Raw genomic sequence first — 16,647 nt, forward strand, 5'->3', positions numbered from 1 at the left:
CACTGTACTCCAGCCTGGGTGACAGTGAGACTCTGTTTCAAAAAAAAAAAAAAAAAAAGTACAGTTAAAGAATGTATATTTATTTATTTATTTATTTGTTTGTTTGTTTGTTTTTTTGAGGCGAAGTCTCGCTCTGTCGCCCAGGCTGGAGTGCAGTGGCATGATCTTGGCTCACTGCACACTCCACCTCCCGGGTTCACACCATTCTCCTGCCTCAGCCTCCCGAGTAGCTGGGACTACAGGCGACCACCACCACACCCAGCTAATTTTTTGTATTTTTAGTAGAGATGGGGTTTCACCGTGTTAGCCAGGATGGTCTCGATCTCCTGACCTCGTGATCCACCCACCTCGGCCTCCCAAAGTGCTGGGATTACAGGTGCAAGCCACCGTGTCCGGTCAAGAATATATTTTAAATTTAAATCAATCAATTCTCCTTCCCAGTAACTCTGATAAGAGATTTGGCATTATGCTGGGCATGGTGGCTCATGCCTGTAATCCCAACACTTTGGGAGGCCGAGGTGGGCGGATCACCTGAGGTTGGGAGTTCAAGACCAGCCCAACCAACATGGAGAATTCCCGTCTCTACTAAAAATATAAAATTAGCCAGGCGTGGTGGTGCATGCCTGTAATCCCAGCTACTTGGCAGGCTGAGACAGGAGAATCGCTTGAACCCGGGAGGCAGAGGTTGCGGTGAGCCAAGATCACGCCATTACACTCCAGCCTGGGCAACAAGAGCAAAACCCCATCTCAAAAAAAAAAAAAAAATAGAGATTTGGCATTATGGCATTATGAGGGTGAAAGAGTCAGTCAAACAATGCTTGTGATATCTGCAAGATTTACTCTGAACTCTGTTATCACTTCCATGGGCTATCAGGACTATGGCCAGGGCACGGCAGCTCACACCTATAATACCAGCACTTTGGGAGACTGATGTGGGAGTATCACCTGAGGTCAGGAGTTTGAAACCAGCATGGCCAACACGGCGAAACCCTGTCTCTACTAAAAATATAAAAATTAGTCAGGCGTGGTGACATGCGTTTATAATCCCAGCTACTTGGGAGGCTGAGGCAGGTGAATCGCTTGAACTCAGGAGGCGAGACTGCAGTGAGCACCGAGGTGGCTAAACTGCACTCTAGCCTGGGCAACAGAGTGAGACTCTGTAACAGAAAAAAAAAAAGAAAGGTACATTTAAAGGATATATTTTAAATTTAAATCAATCAATTCTCCTTCTCAGTAACTCTGATAAGAGATTTGGCATTATGAGGGTGAAACAATAAGTCAAACAATGCTTGTGACGTTTCTAAGATTTACTCTAAACTCTGTTCTCACTTCCATGGGCTATCAAGAATATGGCCAGGGCACAGCAGCTCACGCCTGTAATCCCAGCACATTGGGAGGCCAAGGTGGGCAAATCACCTGAGGTCAGCAGTTCAAAACCAGCCTGGCCAACATGGCAAAACCCTGCTCTACTAAAAATAAGCTGGGCATGGTGGCACATGCCTGTAATCCCAGCTACTCGGAAGGCTGAGGCAAGAGAATCGCTTGATCCCGGGAGGCGGAGGCTGCAGTGAGCGGAGATCACGCCACTGCACTCCAGCCCGGGCAACAGAGCGAGACTCTGTCTCAAAAAAGAAAAAGACTAAAAAAATGGCCAGGTGCAGTGGCTCACAAGTGTAAACCCAGCATCCCTGAGGTGGGTGGATTGCTTGAGCACAGGACTTCAAGACCAGCCTGGGCAACGTGGCAAAACCCCATCTCTACAAAAATTAGCCAGGCGTGGTAGCACAGAACTGTAGTCCCAGCTACTTGGGAGGCTGAGGTGGGAGGGTCTCCTGAGCCTGGGAGGTTGAGGCTGTAGTGAGCCATGATCATGCCACTGCACTCCAGCCCGGGTGCAGTGAGTAAGACCTGAATCTCAAAAAAAAAAAAAAAAAAAAAGAAAGAAAGACAGACTAATAAAATGCAAACACTAAAATTTTTCTTAACATTATATTCAGCAATTAATGAAAAATCTATAGTGCAAAACGTTCAGGTATATCAAGAAAGAATAGTAAAAAGCAAGTAAAATAAAATTCAAAAAATTTACAGTTTAACATTTTTAAAGGCAGTGTCACTTATACCATGAAAGTAAACAGTTAAACATTAATAATCACTTTACATATTTCTAATTAGAATTCAAAATAAAACTTCAAAGGAAAATACAATTGTTTAAAAAAGGGTGTTGTCAGCCAGGTGCGGTGGCTCACATCTGTAATCCCAGCACTTTGGGAGGCTGAGGCAGGCGGATCACCTGAGGTCAGGAGTTGAGACCAGCCTGGCCAACATGGCGGAACCCCGTTTCTACTAAAAATACAAAAATTAGCTGGGTGTGGTGGCGCATGCCTGTAATCCCAGCTACTCGGGAGGCTGAGGCAGGAGAACTGCTTGAACCCAGGAGGCGGAGGTTGCAGTGAGTCAAGATTGCGCCACTGCACTCCAGCCTACTTGATGGAGCGAGACTCCATCACAAAAAAAAATGTGTGTTGTTCAGGTCTATACCATTTGGAATTTACATATACAAACATAATCTCTTCCTTATAGTTTTATTTCTTACCTGCTTTTGGTTTCACAAGCCCCACAGCAAGAATAGTCTCACTAAGTCCATCAAAATAGGCAAGGTCTCCTCTGTGAATAAATGAAGAAAAACATGTAACACATATAAAGCAAACAGACCAGATGTGGTGGCTCATGTCTTTAATCCCAGTACTTTGGGAGTCTGAGGCAGGAGGATTGCCTGAGCCCAGAAGTTCAAGACCAGCCTGGGCAACACAGTGAGACTCTGTCTCTATAAAAAAGAAACAAAAAATTAGCCAGGCATGGGGGTGTGAGGCCACTGAGTTGGCAGGATCGCAAAGGCCTGGGAGGTTGAGGCTGCAATGAGTAGTGATCATGCCATGGCACTCCAGCCTGAGTGACAAACTGAGAGCCTGTCTCAAAGAAGAAAAGAAAAGAAAAACAGAAAACAAAGTATTATTTTACAATGTTCTTTATTATTATTATTACCATTATTTTTGAGACAAGGTCCAACTCTGTCACCCAGGCTGAAGTGCAGTGGCACGATCTTGGCTCACTGCAATCTCCACTTCACACCTGGCTAATTTTTGTATTTTTTGTAGAGACAAGGTTTGGCCATATTGCCCAGGCTGGTGTTGAACTCCTGAATGCTCTTTATTAGTTAAATAAATTTAGACACAGAATATAATGAAAAGACTGGCTGGGCACAGTGGCTTACACCTGTAATCCCAGCACTTTGGGAGGCCGGGGTGGGCAAATCACAAGGTCAGGAGATTGAGACCATCCTGGCCAACGTGGTGAAACCCCGTCTCTACTAAAATACAAAAAATTAGCCGGGCATGGTGGCACACGCCTGTGGTCCCAGCTACTTGGGAGGGTGAGGCAGGAGAATCGCTTGAACCTGGGAGGCAGAGTTGCAGTGAGCCGAGATCACACCACTGCACTCCAGCCTGGCTAGAGAGCGAGACTCTGTCTCAAAAAAAAAAAAAGACTGGGAGAGGTGGCTCATGCCTGTAATCTCAGCACTTTGGGAGGGTGAGGCAGGAGCCCAGGAGTTCAAGACCCTGGGAAACATAGTGAGAGTTGGTCTCTATGAAAAATTTATATATATATATAATTTTTTTATATATATTGAATATATATAAATATTTTTCATTATATATATAATGAAAAAATAAACGAGCAAACAAAACTGTTTCAGTTCCAAGACCCAGGGACCTAGACCTGCTTATGGCTAAGGATGAACTAGAAAAATAGGGAAATACAAAAATAGAAAATGCTGCTCCCCATTCCAAACATCTCCACAACAGGGCTGTACATCAAGTAATAGCAATCTACTGCTGGGGCAGGGGCAAGGGTAAGAAGAGGGCCATCTTACAAGGATGGAATCATAGGAAAAGCCTAAGACTGAGGATGTAAGAGGAACACTGAGAAAAAATCTCCAGTAGACCAACTTGCACCCTAAGTACAACAACAAAACCCAAATTCAGCTCAAGTCCTGACCTGGAAAAAGGCAATTCCCCATATAATAAAGATCTGCTATACCTTAGCCAAGGAAAAGACATGCCCATTTCTAAGAATAAATACCACCTGCTACTTACTTACAGTATCTACTGTCTTACATATGATTTCTGGCTTTCAGTAAGAAATCATGAGACACAAAATAACAAGAAAAAAAACCCCAGTGTCAAGAAACAAAGTAATCAATAGAACCAGACTCAGCTATGAATCCAAACTGTCAGACAAGAAATGTAAAGTAACTATGAACTAGACATACAGGCTTTATATAGGAAAAATTATCTAATCGACTATATGTACAAATAGGTAAAGTTGGGAGGTTGAGACGTGTGGATCACTTGAGGCCATGAGTTCAAGACCAGCCTGGCCAACACAATGATACCTGTCTCTACCAAAAATAGAAAAAATTAGCCAGGCACGGTGGCCCAGGCCTGTAATCCCAGCTACTCGGGAGGCTGAGGCATAAGAATCACTTGAACCTGGGAGGCGGAGGTTGCAGTGAAGCAAGATGACACCACTGCACTCAAACGAGACTCTGTCTTAAAAAAAAGTGGGAAATAAAACAGACAAAAAATATATATATAAAGAATTTCGACAGAAAGATTAAAATTATAAGAAGTCAGCGAGGCCGGGTGCGGTGGCTCACGCCTGTAATCCCCAGCATTTTGGGAGGCTGAGGCGGGCGGATCACGAAGTCAGGAGATCGAGACCGTCCTGGCCAACATGGTGAAACTCCATCTCTACTAAAATACAAAAAAAAATTAGCCAGCCATGGTGGCACACGCTTGTATTCCCAGCTACTCAGGAGGCTGAGGCAGGGGAATTACTTGAACCAGGGAGGAGAAGGTTGCAGTCAGCCAAGATCTTGCCACTGCACTCCAGCCTGGGCAACAGAATGAGACTCAGTCTCAAAAAAAAAAAAAAAAAAAAAAGCCAATGAAGGCCGAGTGCGGTGGCTCACGCTTGTAATCCCAGCACTTTGGGAGGCTGAGGTGGGCAGATCACTTGAGGTCAGGAATTCAAGACCAGCTTGCCCAACCCGGTGAAACTCCGCCTCTACTAAAAATACAAAAATTAGCTGGGTGTGGTGGTGCATGCCTATAATCCCAGCTACTCGGGAGGCTGAGGCAGGAGAATCACTTGAACCCAGGAGGTCGGGGCTGCAGTGAGCCGAGATCATGCCACTGCACTCCAGCCTCAGCAACGGAGTGAGATAAAAAAAAAAAGGGGGTCTGGGTGCAGTGGCTTACACTTGTAATCCCAGCACTTTGAGACTCCGTCTCCCAAAAAACAGGGAGATAGAGACAGAAAGTAGAAAAACAAAAAACAGAATGGAGCATCCAAAATGAGGTATACAACAAAAGTATAGCTGAAATCTCTGAAGAAAGAGAATGTATCAGAATATTTCAAGATAATGACTGGGCTGGGTGCAGTGGCTCATGCCTGTAATCCCAGCACTTTGGGAGGCCAAGGAGGGCAAATCACTGGAGGCCAGTAGTTCAAGACCAGCCTAGTCAATATAGTGAAACCCCATCTGTAATAACAATACAAAAATTAGCCAGGTGTGGTGGCCCGTACCTGTAGTCCCAGCTACTCCAGAGGCTGAGGCAAGAAGTGCTTGAACCCAGGAGGCAGAGGTTGCAGTGAACCAAGATAGTCCACTGCACTCCAGCCTGGGTGACAGAGCGAGACTCTGTCTCAAAAAAAAAAAAAAAAAGACAATGGCTGAACAGAAAAGAAGAGAGAGAGAGAGAAAAATAAAGATAATAGCTGAAAAAAATTCTAAAAATAATAGAAGACATCAAACTAAAGATCTAAGAAGCTCAGAGAACATGAAGCAGAATAAATACCATGAAAAAATATGATCTAGACTTTCAAGAAAGCTTCCAGTCATCCTGAAAAGGCCATCTACACAGGAACAAAATAGATAAATGGCAACTTATGTGGACTAGGATTCCCCATCCTCCTACATCATGCCATTCCACAGGGCCCTTTGATAATTGGCACAGCCTCTTGGAACTACGATCCAATGCTGAGATAGTTGGGGGTTAGAGAACAATGAAATGACCAAGATTACATTTTTATCATCCAGATGGAATTAGGATTTATAATAGAAAGCCAATTGAATATTTAAACTAAGTATAAATTTTACAAAATTGAATTTGTGGACCTTGTGCCTTGATTTTTTAAAATAAGTACATTCTTCAAATAATTTTTCTTTAAATGAACACACACTGCTATGGATCAAATATCTGTGTCCTCCTAAAATTCATGTTAAATCCTAACTCTTAATGTGATAGTATTTGTAGGTGGGGTCTTTGAAAGGTTATTAGGTCATGAGGGTATACCTCATGAATGGGATTAGTGCCCTTATAAAAGAGGACCCAAAGACCTCCCCTACCCCTCTGCCATGTGAGGACAGAGTGAAAAGATAGCCATCTATGAACACGGAAGTGGGCTTTCACCAGACCTTGATCTTGGACTTCCAGCTTCCAGAACCATGAGAAATAAATTTCTGTTGATCATAGGCTACAGTATTCCGTTTTAGCAGCTTGGACTAAGACACACAGTAAGGTAGGACTGTTTGTTCCATGAGGGCAGAACCACAGTCATCTCAGTACTGTTCCTACCACAACAACAGTGTCAGAAACATAAGATCAATATGTATGTGTTAAATAAATATGTTGGATATTAATGGAAATGCAAAAATTTCATTAAAGTGTTTTTTTTTTGAGATGGAGTTTTCCTTCTTGTTGCCCAGGCTGGAGTGCAATGGCACGATCTCGGCTCACCACAACCTCTGCCTCCCAGGTTCAAATGATTCTCCTGCCTCAGCCTCCTGAGTAGCTGCGATTACAGCCATGTGCCACCATGCCAGGCTAATTTTGTATTTTTAGTAGAGATGGGCTTTCTCCATGTTAGTCAGGCTGGTCTCGAACTCCCGACTGCAGGTGATCCGCCCGCCTTGGCCTCCTAAAGTGCTGGGATTACAGGCATGAGCCACCATGCCCAGCCAAAAACATATTTTAAAGAAAATAATTATTCTCACATTTATCTGTTCTGTAATATTTTTGCAATGACTTCTCTTGAAAAGATACATATCTAAACAAAAAAGGTTTATTACTTAGTATAAAAATGAATATGTTATGGTAACATAACAAAGTGGGGAACATTCAGGGTACATGAAAAATAATCACAACCACACATCACTGCTATTACAACTATTAAATTTCAACAAGAAAAATTGCTATGAAACTTCTAGTAGGAAAAAATGGTTTCATTTAAGCTATTGGTGTTAAGCTGTCATTTAGTTTCAATTTTGTTTCAATAATACAGTCTTTTGTTGTTGTTTCTGAGATGGAGTCTTGCTCTGTCACTCAGGCTGGAGTGCAGTGGCGCTATCTCAGCTCACTGCAACCTCCGTCTCCCAGGTTCAAGCAATTCTCCTGCCTCAGCTCCCAAGTGGCTGGGACTACAGGCATGTGCCACCACACTTGGCTAATTTTTGTATTTTTAGTAGAGATAGGGTTTCTCCATGTTGGCCAGGCTGGTCTCGGACTCCTGACCTCAGGTGATCCATCCACCTCAGCCTCCCAAAGTGCTGGGATTACAGGCGTTTGAGTCAGCGGGCTCAGCTGATACAGTGTTTTTTTAATGCACGTGTGTTCCTAAAAAGATCATTAATTACTCAACAGCAAGAGTAACATCTTAATTATATGGGCTTTCCTATGTTTATCCCACACCTCATCTAAGGATAATATAATGGACAACTGGAAGTAAAACAAAATCTATCTCTAAAAAGTCAACAGGGAGATCACCAGACCAATACGCTGTATTTAAGCAAAAGTACCTTAGGCTTTCACTGAGAATCATTTCTATACATATAATTTACACACAGGTCAAATTCACAAAATGACAACAAAATAAATAAATATCAGATGCCTACTCCATAGAAATGCAAGGAAAACAGAAGTCTTTAAAAATGTCCAATCATCTCTCAATGAATTGCCAACATCTATTTTTACTACAGGCTAACAGCTTGGGACCTGGGCTCCTGCTACTCAAAAATGGCACCTACACTAGCAGCAGCAGCTGGCAGCTTGTTACAAATGCAGACTCTTGAGCCTCACTCAGGACTACTAAGACAGAATGCCCATTTGAACATCTCCAGATGACTGATACTGAGAAGCTCTGACCCAAAGGCTAGATGAATGAAAGATAAACCAAGCAGCTTCTAATGAGAACACCAGCTACAGTAAAGTTTATATAAATTCCAATCACCCTTAAAGCAAACCAGCCTTAAATACATACCCATCCTCATAGTTCCACATGAATATATCACTGTCAATTGTGAGCCAAGCTCTGCTGATAGGAGGGAACACACCCATCATGCAATTACACTGCATATCTGAGGTAGTGTGGATGTAAGGCAGACAGAGTTGAATCTTACTCTTCTTTAACTTGTTTAAATAGCTTTTGACTTAATATTTACGTAAAAAATCACGATGTGTCCATTCTTTAATACAACATGGAATCCATATACTTACACAAATTTTAAATAAAACCCTTAAATGAATATATAACACATTAATTAAACATAGAACAAGAATTATAACAATGAAAATACCAATTTTAACATTTTTAAAATAAATACAAAGTAATAGGATACGTCCAAACTGCTCAACAAGCTCAGGTGGGAGAGGAACTCTTCGGATGGAACTCATCTCTGGAAGGTTGGGTACAGACAGCAAACCAGGTCCTTGTAAAGGATAATCCATATCTGACATGCCAGAAACGGTGGGATTATCTACAAAAAGAAAATGAAGTATTTATAATAATGTACTGCTCATCAACCGGGCATACAAAAGGATTGAGTGCCACAAAAAAATTGTTTGTGCTGGTTCCAAAGGTACAGAGAGAATATTCTAGTTTTGACCTGACACAAAGTAGGCCTGAAATATTCCATTGTGAAGGTAGGAACAGTTAGTGGTTTCAAGCCTAAAGGGAAAGTCGTATCTTACAAAAACTTGCTCTATAACAAAGGAAGTGTTTATTTTTATTTATTTATTTATTTTTTTGAGATAGAGTCTCGCACTGTCACCCAGGCTGGAGTGCAGTGGCGCGATCTCAGCTCACTGCAAGCTCCACCTCCCGGGTTCACACCATTCTCCTGCCTCAGCCTCCCAAGTAGCTGGGACTACAGGTGTCCGCCACCATGCCCGGCTAATTTTTTGTATTTTTAGTAGAAATGGGGTTTCACCGTGTTAGCCAGGCTGGTCTTGATCTCCTGACCTCATGATCTGCCCGCCTTGGCCTCCCAAAGGGCTAGGATTACAGGTGTGAGCCACCGTGCCTGGACGGAAATGTTTAAATTTGATAATTTAGTGTTATTTTAAAATAAAAGTGGCTGGGCGTGGTGGCTCAAACCTGTAATCCTAGCACTTTGGGAGGCCGAGGTGGGAGGATCATGAGGTCAGGAGTTCGAGACTAGCCTGGCCAACATGGTGAAACTTCATCTCTACTAAAGACACAAAAAATTAGCCTGCCTGGTGGCGTGCGCCTATAATCCCAGCTACTGGGGAGGCTGAGGCAGAATTGCTTGAACCCAGGAGGTGGAAGTTGCAGTGAGCTGAGATCATGCCATTGCATTCCAGCCTGAGCAACAGGGCAAGACTCTGTCTCAAAAATAAATAAATAAATAAATAAAATGAAAGCATGTAATTGTATTGTTTATAACACAAAGGATAAATGCTTGAGAGGACAGATATCCCATTTTCCATGACGTGATCATTTCACATTGCATGCCTGTATCAAAACATCTCATGCACCACATAAATATATACACCGTCGGGCGCGGTGCCTCACGCCTGTAATCCCAGCACTTTGGGAGGCAGAGGCAGGCTGATCACAAGGTCAGGAGTTCAAGATCAGCCTGGCCAACATGGTGAAACCCTGTCGCCACCAAAAATACAAAAAAATTAGCCAGGCACGGTAGCAAGCACCTATAATCCCAGCTACTCGGGAGGCTGAGGCAGGAGAACTGCTTGAACCCGGGAGGCGGAGGCAGCAGTGAGCCAAGATCGTGCCACTGCACTCCAGCCTGGGTGACAGAGCAAGATTCCGTCTCGGGGAGAAAAAAAAAAAAAATATATATATATATATATATATATATATATATATATATATATATATATACACACACACACACGCCTACTATGTACCCACAAAATTAAAAATAAAAAAATTTAAAAATAATAATTTAGTGTTTTTCTATCATTTTGCTAATCTGAAATGGGAAAATATAAAACTGCTTTGGGGCTCAAAGGTAAATGACTATAAGCAAACAACATAATGACTGGGGGAAAATACTGCCTTTACCAGCTAAACATTTATAGATTAAAACAACCCATGACTTTTCCCTTTAGATTTATCCCCCAGACCACTAAGACAAATACAAATAATACCCCACAAGCAATATCTTATTGCGGGGAGAAAAACAAAGACTGCTCTATAAAGTGTTCTCATGGGCAACCTTTCTCTTGCTCTAAGACTCCATCACTAAGGACGGGAGTGGGCTGGTCTACTCAGCCTACCCTTGGCTCCCGGACAAGGTGTTATTCAGACCTGACTGATGACCTAATTATCTCAGGCACTTTTTCAGGTTCTATAGAGTACAAAGATGTTAAGGAAAACTGACATATAAAACAATCGTGAAGTGTATTACGTAAATTTTTTAAATATATACAAGAAAAATACAATAAATACCCATGTACTGATTATCCAACTTAATAACCAGTAATATCCCCAATCATGTTTCATTTTTATCATTGTTCACTCCTTCCCCAATTAATTATTTTTTTATTTTTATTTTTTAAGACGGAGTCTCGATCTGACGCCAAGCTAGAGTGCCGTGGCGCCATCTCGGCTCACTGCAACCTCCAACTCCCTGGTTCAAGGGATTCTCCTGCCTCAGACTCCCGAGTAGCTGGGATTACAGGCATAAGCCACCATACCCAGCTAATTTTTGTAGTTTTAGTACAGACAAGGTTTCACCATGTTGGCCAGGATAGTCTCAATCTCTTTTTTTTTTTGAGATGGAGTCTCGCAGGCTGGAGCGCAGTGGCTTGATCTCAGCTCACTGCAAGCTCCGCCTCCTGGGTTCACGCCATTCTTCTGTCTCAGCCTCCCGAATAGCTGGGACTACAGGCGCCTGCCGCCACGCCCGGCTAATTTTTTTATTTTTAGTACAGACTGGGTGTCACCGTGTTAGACAGGATGGTCTCGATCTCCCGTCCTCGTGATCTGCCCGCTTCGGCCTCCCAAAGTGCTGGGATTACAGGCGTGAGCCACCGTGCCTGGCCGGTCTCAATCTCTTGACCTCGTGATCCGCCTGCCTCGGCCTCCCAAAGTGCTGGGATTACAGATGTGAGCCACTGCACCTGGCCAAACTCTTCTTCTCTTTTTTTTTTTTCTGAGACGGGGTTTCACTCTGTCACCTAGGCTGGAATGTAGTGGTGCAATCACAGCTCAGGGCAACCTCAGCCTCTTGGGCTCAAGCAATCTTCCACCACAGCCTCGTGAGTAGCTAGGGCTACAGTGTCATGACACCATGCCTAGCTAATTTTTTTTTTGTTTTTGGGGGTTTTTTGTGTTTTTGAGATGGGCTCTCGCTCTGTCACCCAGGCTCTAGTGCAATGGCGGCTCACTGCAACCTCTGCCTCCCAGGTTCAAGAGATTCTCTCGCCTCAGCCTCCCGAGAAGCTGGGACTACAGGAGTGTGCCACCACACCCGGCTAATTTTTGTATTTTTAGTACAAAATACTCCTGACCTCAGGTGATCCACCCACCTTCGCCTCTAAAATTGCTGAGATTACAGGAGTAAACCACCGCGCCCAGTCAAACAGCATTTTTCTTTTTCCTTTTTTTTTTTTTTGAGATGAAGTCTCACTCTGTCGCCCAGGCTGGAATGCAGTGGCGCGATCTCGGCTCACTGCAAGCTCCACCTCCTGGGTTCACGCCATGCTCCTGCCTCAGCCTCTGGAGTAGCTAGGACTACAGGCGCCCGCCACCAGCCCGGCTAATTATTTTGTATTTTTAGTAGAGATGGGGTTTCACCATGTTAACCAGGATGGTCTCATCTCCTGACCTCGTGATCTGCCCGCCTGGGCCTCCCATTTCTTTTGAGAAAGAGTCTCCCTCTATTGCCCTGGCTGGAGTACAGTGGCGCGATCTTGGCTCACTGCAACTTCCGCCTCCCTGGTTCAAGCGATTCTCCTGCCTCAGCCTCCTGAATAACTGGGATTACAGGCACGCACCACCACACCCAGCTAATTTTTGTATTTTTAGTAGAGACGGGGTTTTACCACGTTGGTCAGGCTGGTCTTGAACTCCTAACCTCGTGATCTGCCGCCTCAGCCTCCCAAAGTGCTGGGATTATGGGTGTGAGCCACCGCACCCAGCCACTTTTTGTAGAGACATTATGGGTGTGAGCCACAGCACCCAGCCACTTTTTGTAGAGACAGGGTTTTGCCATGTTGCTCAGGCTGGTCTCAAACTCAAGCTCAAGTGATCCACCCCACTTCTGGGTCCCAAATTGCTAGGATTACAGGCATGAGGCACAGCGCTAGGCCTTTTTTTTTTTTTTTTTTTTTTTTTTTGAGACAGGGTCTCACTCTGTTGCCCAGGCTGCAGTGCAGTGGCGCAGTCACAGCTCACTGCAGTCTCAACCTCCCCGTCTCAAGTTATCCTCCCACCTCAGCCTCCCAAGTAGCTGGGGGTCCAAGTGTGTGCCACCATGGCAAGCTAATTTTTGTATTATTGTATTTTTTTTTTTTAAGAAGCTGGGTTTCGCCATATTGCCAAGACTGGTCTCAAACTTCTGGGCTCAAGTGATCTGCCCACTTTGGCCTCCCAAAGTGCTGGGACTACTGGGCTGAATTCATATTAAAGCAAATCCAGGCTGGGCGCAGTGGGTGACACCTGTAATTCCAACACTTTGGGAGGCCGAGGCGGGCGGATCACATGAGGTCAGGAGATCAAGACCAGCCTGGCCAACACGGTGAAACCCTGTCTCTACTAAAAATAGAAAAATGAGCCAGTAGCGCACACCTATGATCCCAGCTACTCAGGAGGCTGAGGCAGGAGCATCGCTTGAACCTGGGAGGTGGAGGCTGTAGTGAGCCAAGATTATGCCAACTGCACTCCAGGCTGGGTGACAGTAAAACTCTGCCTCAAAAAATAAATAAATAAATAAAGCAAATCCAGACATCCCATTTAATCCTAAAACAGAACTTTAATAGGCCGAAGGTGGCAGATCACCATGTTAAATGGCAGTGGGCACACAGAGGGAGGAATTGATTTAGTGAGGATGGGAATGGTAAGAAAGACCTCAGGCCAGGAGTGTGACTTACATCTGTAATCTCAGCACTTTGGAAGGCTGAGGTAGGAGGACTGCTTGATGCCAAGAATTTGAGACCAGCCTTGTAACAGAGTGAGGCTACGTCTCTACATAAAAATTAAAAATTAGCTGGGTGTGGTGGCAGGCGCCTGTAGTCCCAGCTACTGGGGAGGGCAAGGCGGGAGGACCACTTGAGCTCATGAGTTAGAGGCTGCAATGAGCTGTGATCATGCCACTGCACTCCAGCCTGGCAACAGAACTAGACCTTGACTCAAAAAAAAGAACAAGAAAAAGAAAGACAACAAAGAGAAACTAAGGACTTTCACAGAGAGTCTGGAAAAAGTTTGTCAGGCAAAGAAAGAACATTGCAGAAACAATAAAAGTAAGATAAAATCCTGAGGAAATCCTGAAGATGGGGCTTCTTATGGAAAATATGCTAAATTCTCTTTAATCAGAGCAACGGGTGAAGAATCGGATGGAAAACAAGGGGAAGAGACTGGGTGAAAGAGGAGGGTGTGTGTAAAGGCATGAGATATGTAAGAGAAGGACCAGAATACATGCACTGTTTTTATATCTTGTTTTCACACCTAAGGAGGCCAAAATGAGTAATGTTCAAGATGATAATTGCTAATAGGCCAATCAGGTATTATAAGACACGGTCATTGGTAAGTAGCTGTAGGAAGCAAATACTATCTTTGTTTCTATCATTTCTTTGATTACAAAGTTATCAATGATTTTTATAAATAATCAGAAGTGTTCTCGGTTTACACTGTACAAATTATCCTATTTAGATTACTTTGGTTCTTGCTCACCAACAATCTCTTTTCTTTCTTACACTTCTCTGGTTTTCTCCAAATACCATCTCACAAAGGGGTCACTTTTTCTAGCAACTGATGTAATTCCATAAGCCGTGGGGAGCTGGTTATAACTTAAAACTGTTAAACAAATTACTTTCCAGTCACCTATATTGTCAACACATATTCTGCCTTACCCTCCCTGTACATAAGCACTGTGATTTCCCTGTTCTCTTCCTTTATTCCACTGGTAGTTCTTTTAAGATCCTCCAGTATTTCATAATACACATCTCTACACATAATAAAGCGTTTCTTGCTGGGCGCAGCGGCTCGCGCCTGTAATCCCAGCACTTTGGGAGGCCGAGGCGGGCGGATCACTTGAGGTCAGAAGTTCGTGACCAGCCAGGCCAACATGGTGAAACTCCGTCTCTACTTAAAAAACACAAAAATTAGCCGGGCGTGGTGGCAGGCGCCTGTAATCTCAGCTGCTTGGGAGGCTGAGGCAGAAGAATCGCTTGAACCCAGGAGGCGGAGGTTGCAATGAGCCGAGATCGCGCCATTGCACTTCAGCCTGGGCGAAGAGGGAACCGCTCCGTCTCAATAAATAAACAAATAAATATAAAGCAAAGCGTATCTTTAAGATAACATGCTAAATTTCCAAATTAACTTCGTTTGCTCTTACGATCTACTCAAATACTAACAGGAGAAATGAACAAATTTGGGACTTGGATCTGGAGATGCTTCTCATATGGCCTTAGCCATAAGCACTTGAGAGCGGCGAGAAGCTCATTAAGGTTGAGGTCTTTGCCTCTTTCTGCTTCAACTGGGAGCTTGCTCTTCACTCTTGCCCTCTCAAGTATCTACAATGAAGAAAGTGAGGAAAGGAAAAAACCTGAAAATAAGCTGCTTGCTGTTCTCCAAAAATGCAGCCAACAGTGCCATAAATCTCAGGATATCCTCGCCGGGACCAACGCTGGGGATAAGTAGCAAATTAGGAAGTCAGGCGAGAGTCCTTTAGGCTGAGAAAGCAGGGTCACTATCACTCACTTGGGGCAGACACCATAAGCAGCTCGGAAAGGTCCGGGTACATGCGGTCCTCTTGCAACTGACGGTCGATGAGCCGTCCAGCATTTTCCAGAGCTTCCTGCAGGGCTGCGGCAGATGTAGAGGCCGGCATCGCCGGGCCCAACAAAGAAGACGGCATCTCGGAAATCGTAGACACCAGGGTCCAGAAAAAGTCAAAAGCCAAGGAGAAACAAGAAAAGATCCAAGAAGTTAGCTTAGATCCGCCGCCTAGGGTGCGCGCGCCAAACGAGCGCCTTGGCGCCTCGATATGACACACTTCCGCTTCATCCGGTGGGGAACTGGAAGACGCCGTTCTGGCCTGGGAAGAGGAAGCTGTTGGGAGGGGGCTAGAGGTTGGGGGTGGAGCCAGGAGGCCGCTGATGCTTTTGAGGGGGTTGAAGGTTTTGGGGTGTGGAAGGGTAAAATTAGGGTAGGTTATTTAGGGAAGGGAGGGAGGGAAGGGAAGGGAAGGGAAGGATAAAGGGGAGGGAACTGGGAAGGAGAGGGGCGGGATGGGGTTGGGTGGAGTGGAGAGGAAGGAGGGAGGAGGGATACGGTAGGTGGGAGCTAGGTCGTGTGTCTGGCCTAGGAGGTTGGTCTGGTTCCGTTGGTTTAAGCGCGTGCTCGACCTGAGTCTTGGAACTTCCCGCGTCGGAATCCGCTAACTGCAGCTATATGAGTGCGCGCATGAGCGCGCAGCTTGGTTCTCCAATAACTGCTCTTGTGAGAGTAGTTAAGAATTGGTAGGTCGCTGTCACAGAGAGGGATATAAACCAGTATCTCACTATATTCTTCACGGGCTTCAGTGTAAATTAGAATTCATCAGGATTTTCCATTTGAATATCGCTGTCTTTTGACTTTGTGGCCCCTTAGTATAAATAAAATACGTGTTTAAGAAGGAGCTGAGTGCAGGTGGACCGCTGCCGTGCTTTTTATCGTGGCAGAGATAGCAGACAGTTCTAATTCATCTTTTCATTCCCAGCGCTAGTACAGGAACTCGTATGAGATAGGAACCCAAGAGATCATACAATCCTAAGAAACTGAATACTTGCCTTTTGCCTGGTGCTGGGACTATCAAACTAACAGGGTGTTTCCTGTCCTTAAGGTGCTTCAAGCAGAGACAGATAAAGGGCTTCACTATAATTTTTCTATTTGGATAGGTATAAACTATGGCAGAAGGATAGAAGAAAGCAGAGAGGTAAAAGAGGCTTCATTTACTACAGAAGGCAACCTCAGTGGGTAAATCAAAGCACTTTTTAGAAAGCTGTCCTTATTTAGAATCTCACCTAAGAAAGCTTCCAGTTATGTTCTCCAGAATTT

The 16,647-nt window shown here is 44.3% G+C and overlaps 2 protein-coding genes and 1 long non-coding RNA gene across 4 annotated transcripts in view; 2 read left to right on the top strand and 1 right to left on the bottom strand.

The window, feature by feature from the left end:
* Positions 1 to 15,650, bottom strand: part of NUP155 (nucleoporin 155) — an 82,223-nt gene extending 66,573 nt beyond the window's left edge. For both annotated transcript variants that reach the window (XM_024246989.3, XM_024246988.3), the window contains exons 1-4: positions 15,310 to 15,650; positions 8,741 to 8,878; positions 8,383 to 8,479; positions 2,594 to 2,664 (exon numbers count right to left, since the gene is read on the bottom strand). In XM_024246989.3, coding sequence (XP_024102757.1) covers positions 2,594 to 2,664; positions 8,383 to 8,479; positions 8,741 to 8,878; positions 15,310 to 15,466 — 463 coding nt within the window. In that variant the 5' untranslated portion in view covers positions 15,467 to 15,650. The remainder of the gene's footprint in view (positions 1 to 2,593; positions 2,665 to 8,382; positions 8,480 to 8,740; positions 8,879 to 15,309) is intronic.
* Positions 6,392 to 8,471, top strand: LOC134761385 (uncharacterized). The gene is made up of 2 exons (XR_010139938.1): positions 6,392 to 6,645; positions 8,102 to 8,471. It is a non-coding gene; the product is annotated as an uncharacterized LOC134761385 (long non-coding RNA).
* Positions 15,651 to 15,735: 85 nt separating the features above from the next.
* WDR70 (WD repeat domain 70) overlaps positions 15,736 to 16,647 on the top strand; it is a 365,884-nt gene continuing 364,972 nt past the window's right edge. The window contains exon 1 of the mRNA XM_054555494.2: positions 15,736 to 15,757. The gene's annotated coding sequence lies outside the window, so the exon portion shown is untranslated. The remainder of the gene's footprint in view (positions 15,758 to 16,647) is intronic.

Source organism: Pongo abelii, chromosome 4, assembly GCF_028885655.2.
Source record: "Pongo abelii isolate AG06213 chromosome 4, NHGRI_mPonAbe1-v2.0_pri, whole genome shotgun sequence".
Classification (NCBI taxonomy): domain Eukaryota; kingdom Metazoa; phylum Chordata; class Mammalia; order Primates; family Hominidae; genus Pongo; species Pongo abelii.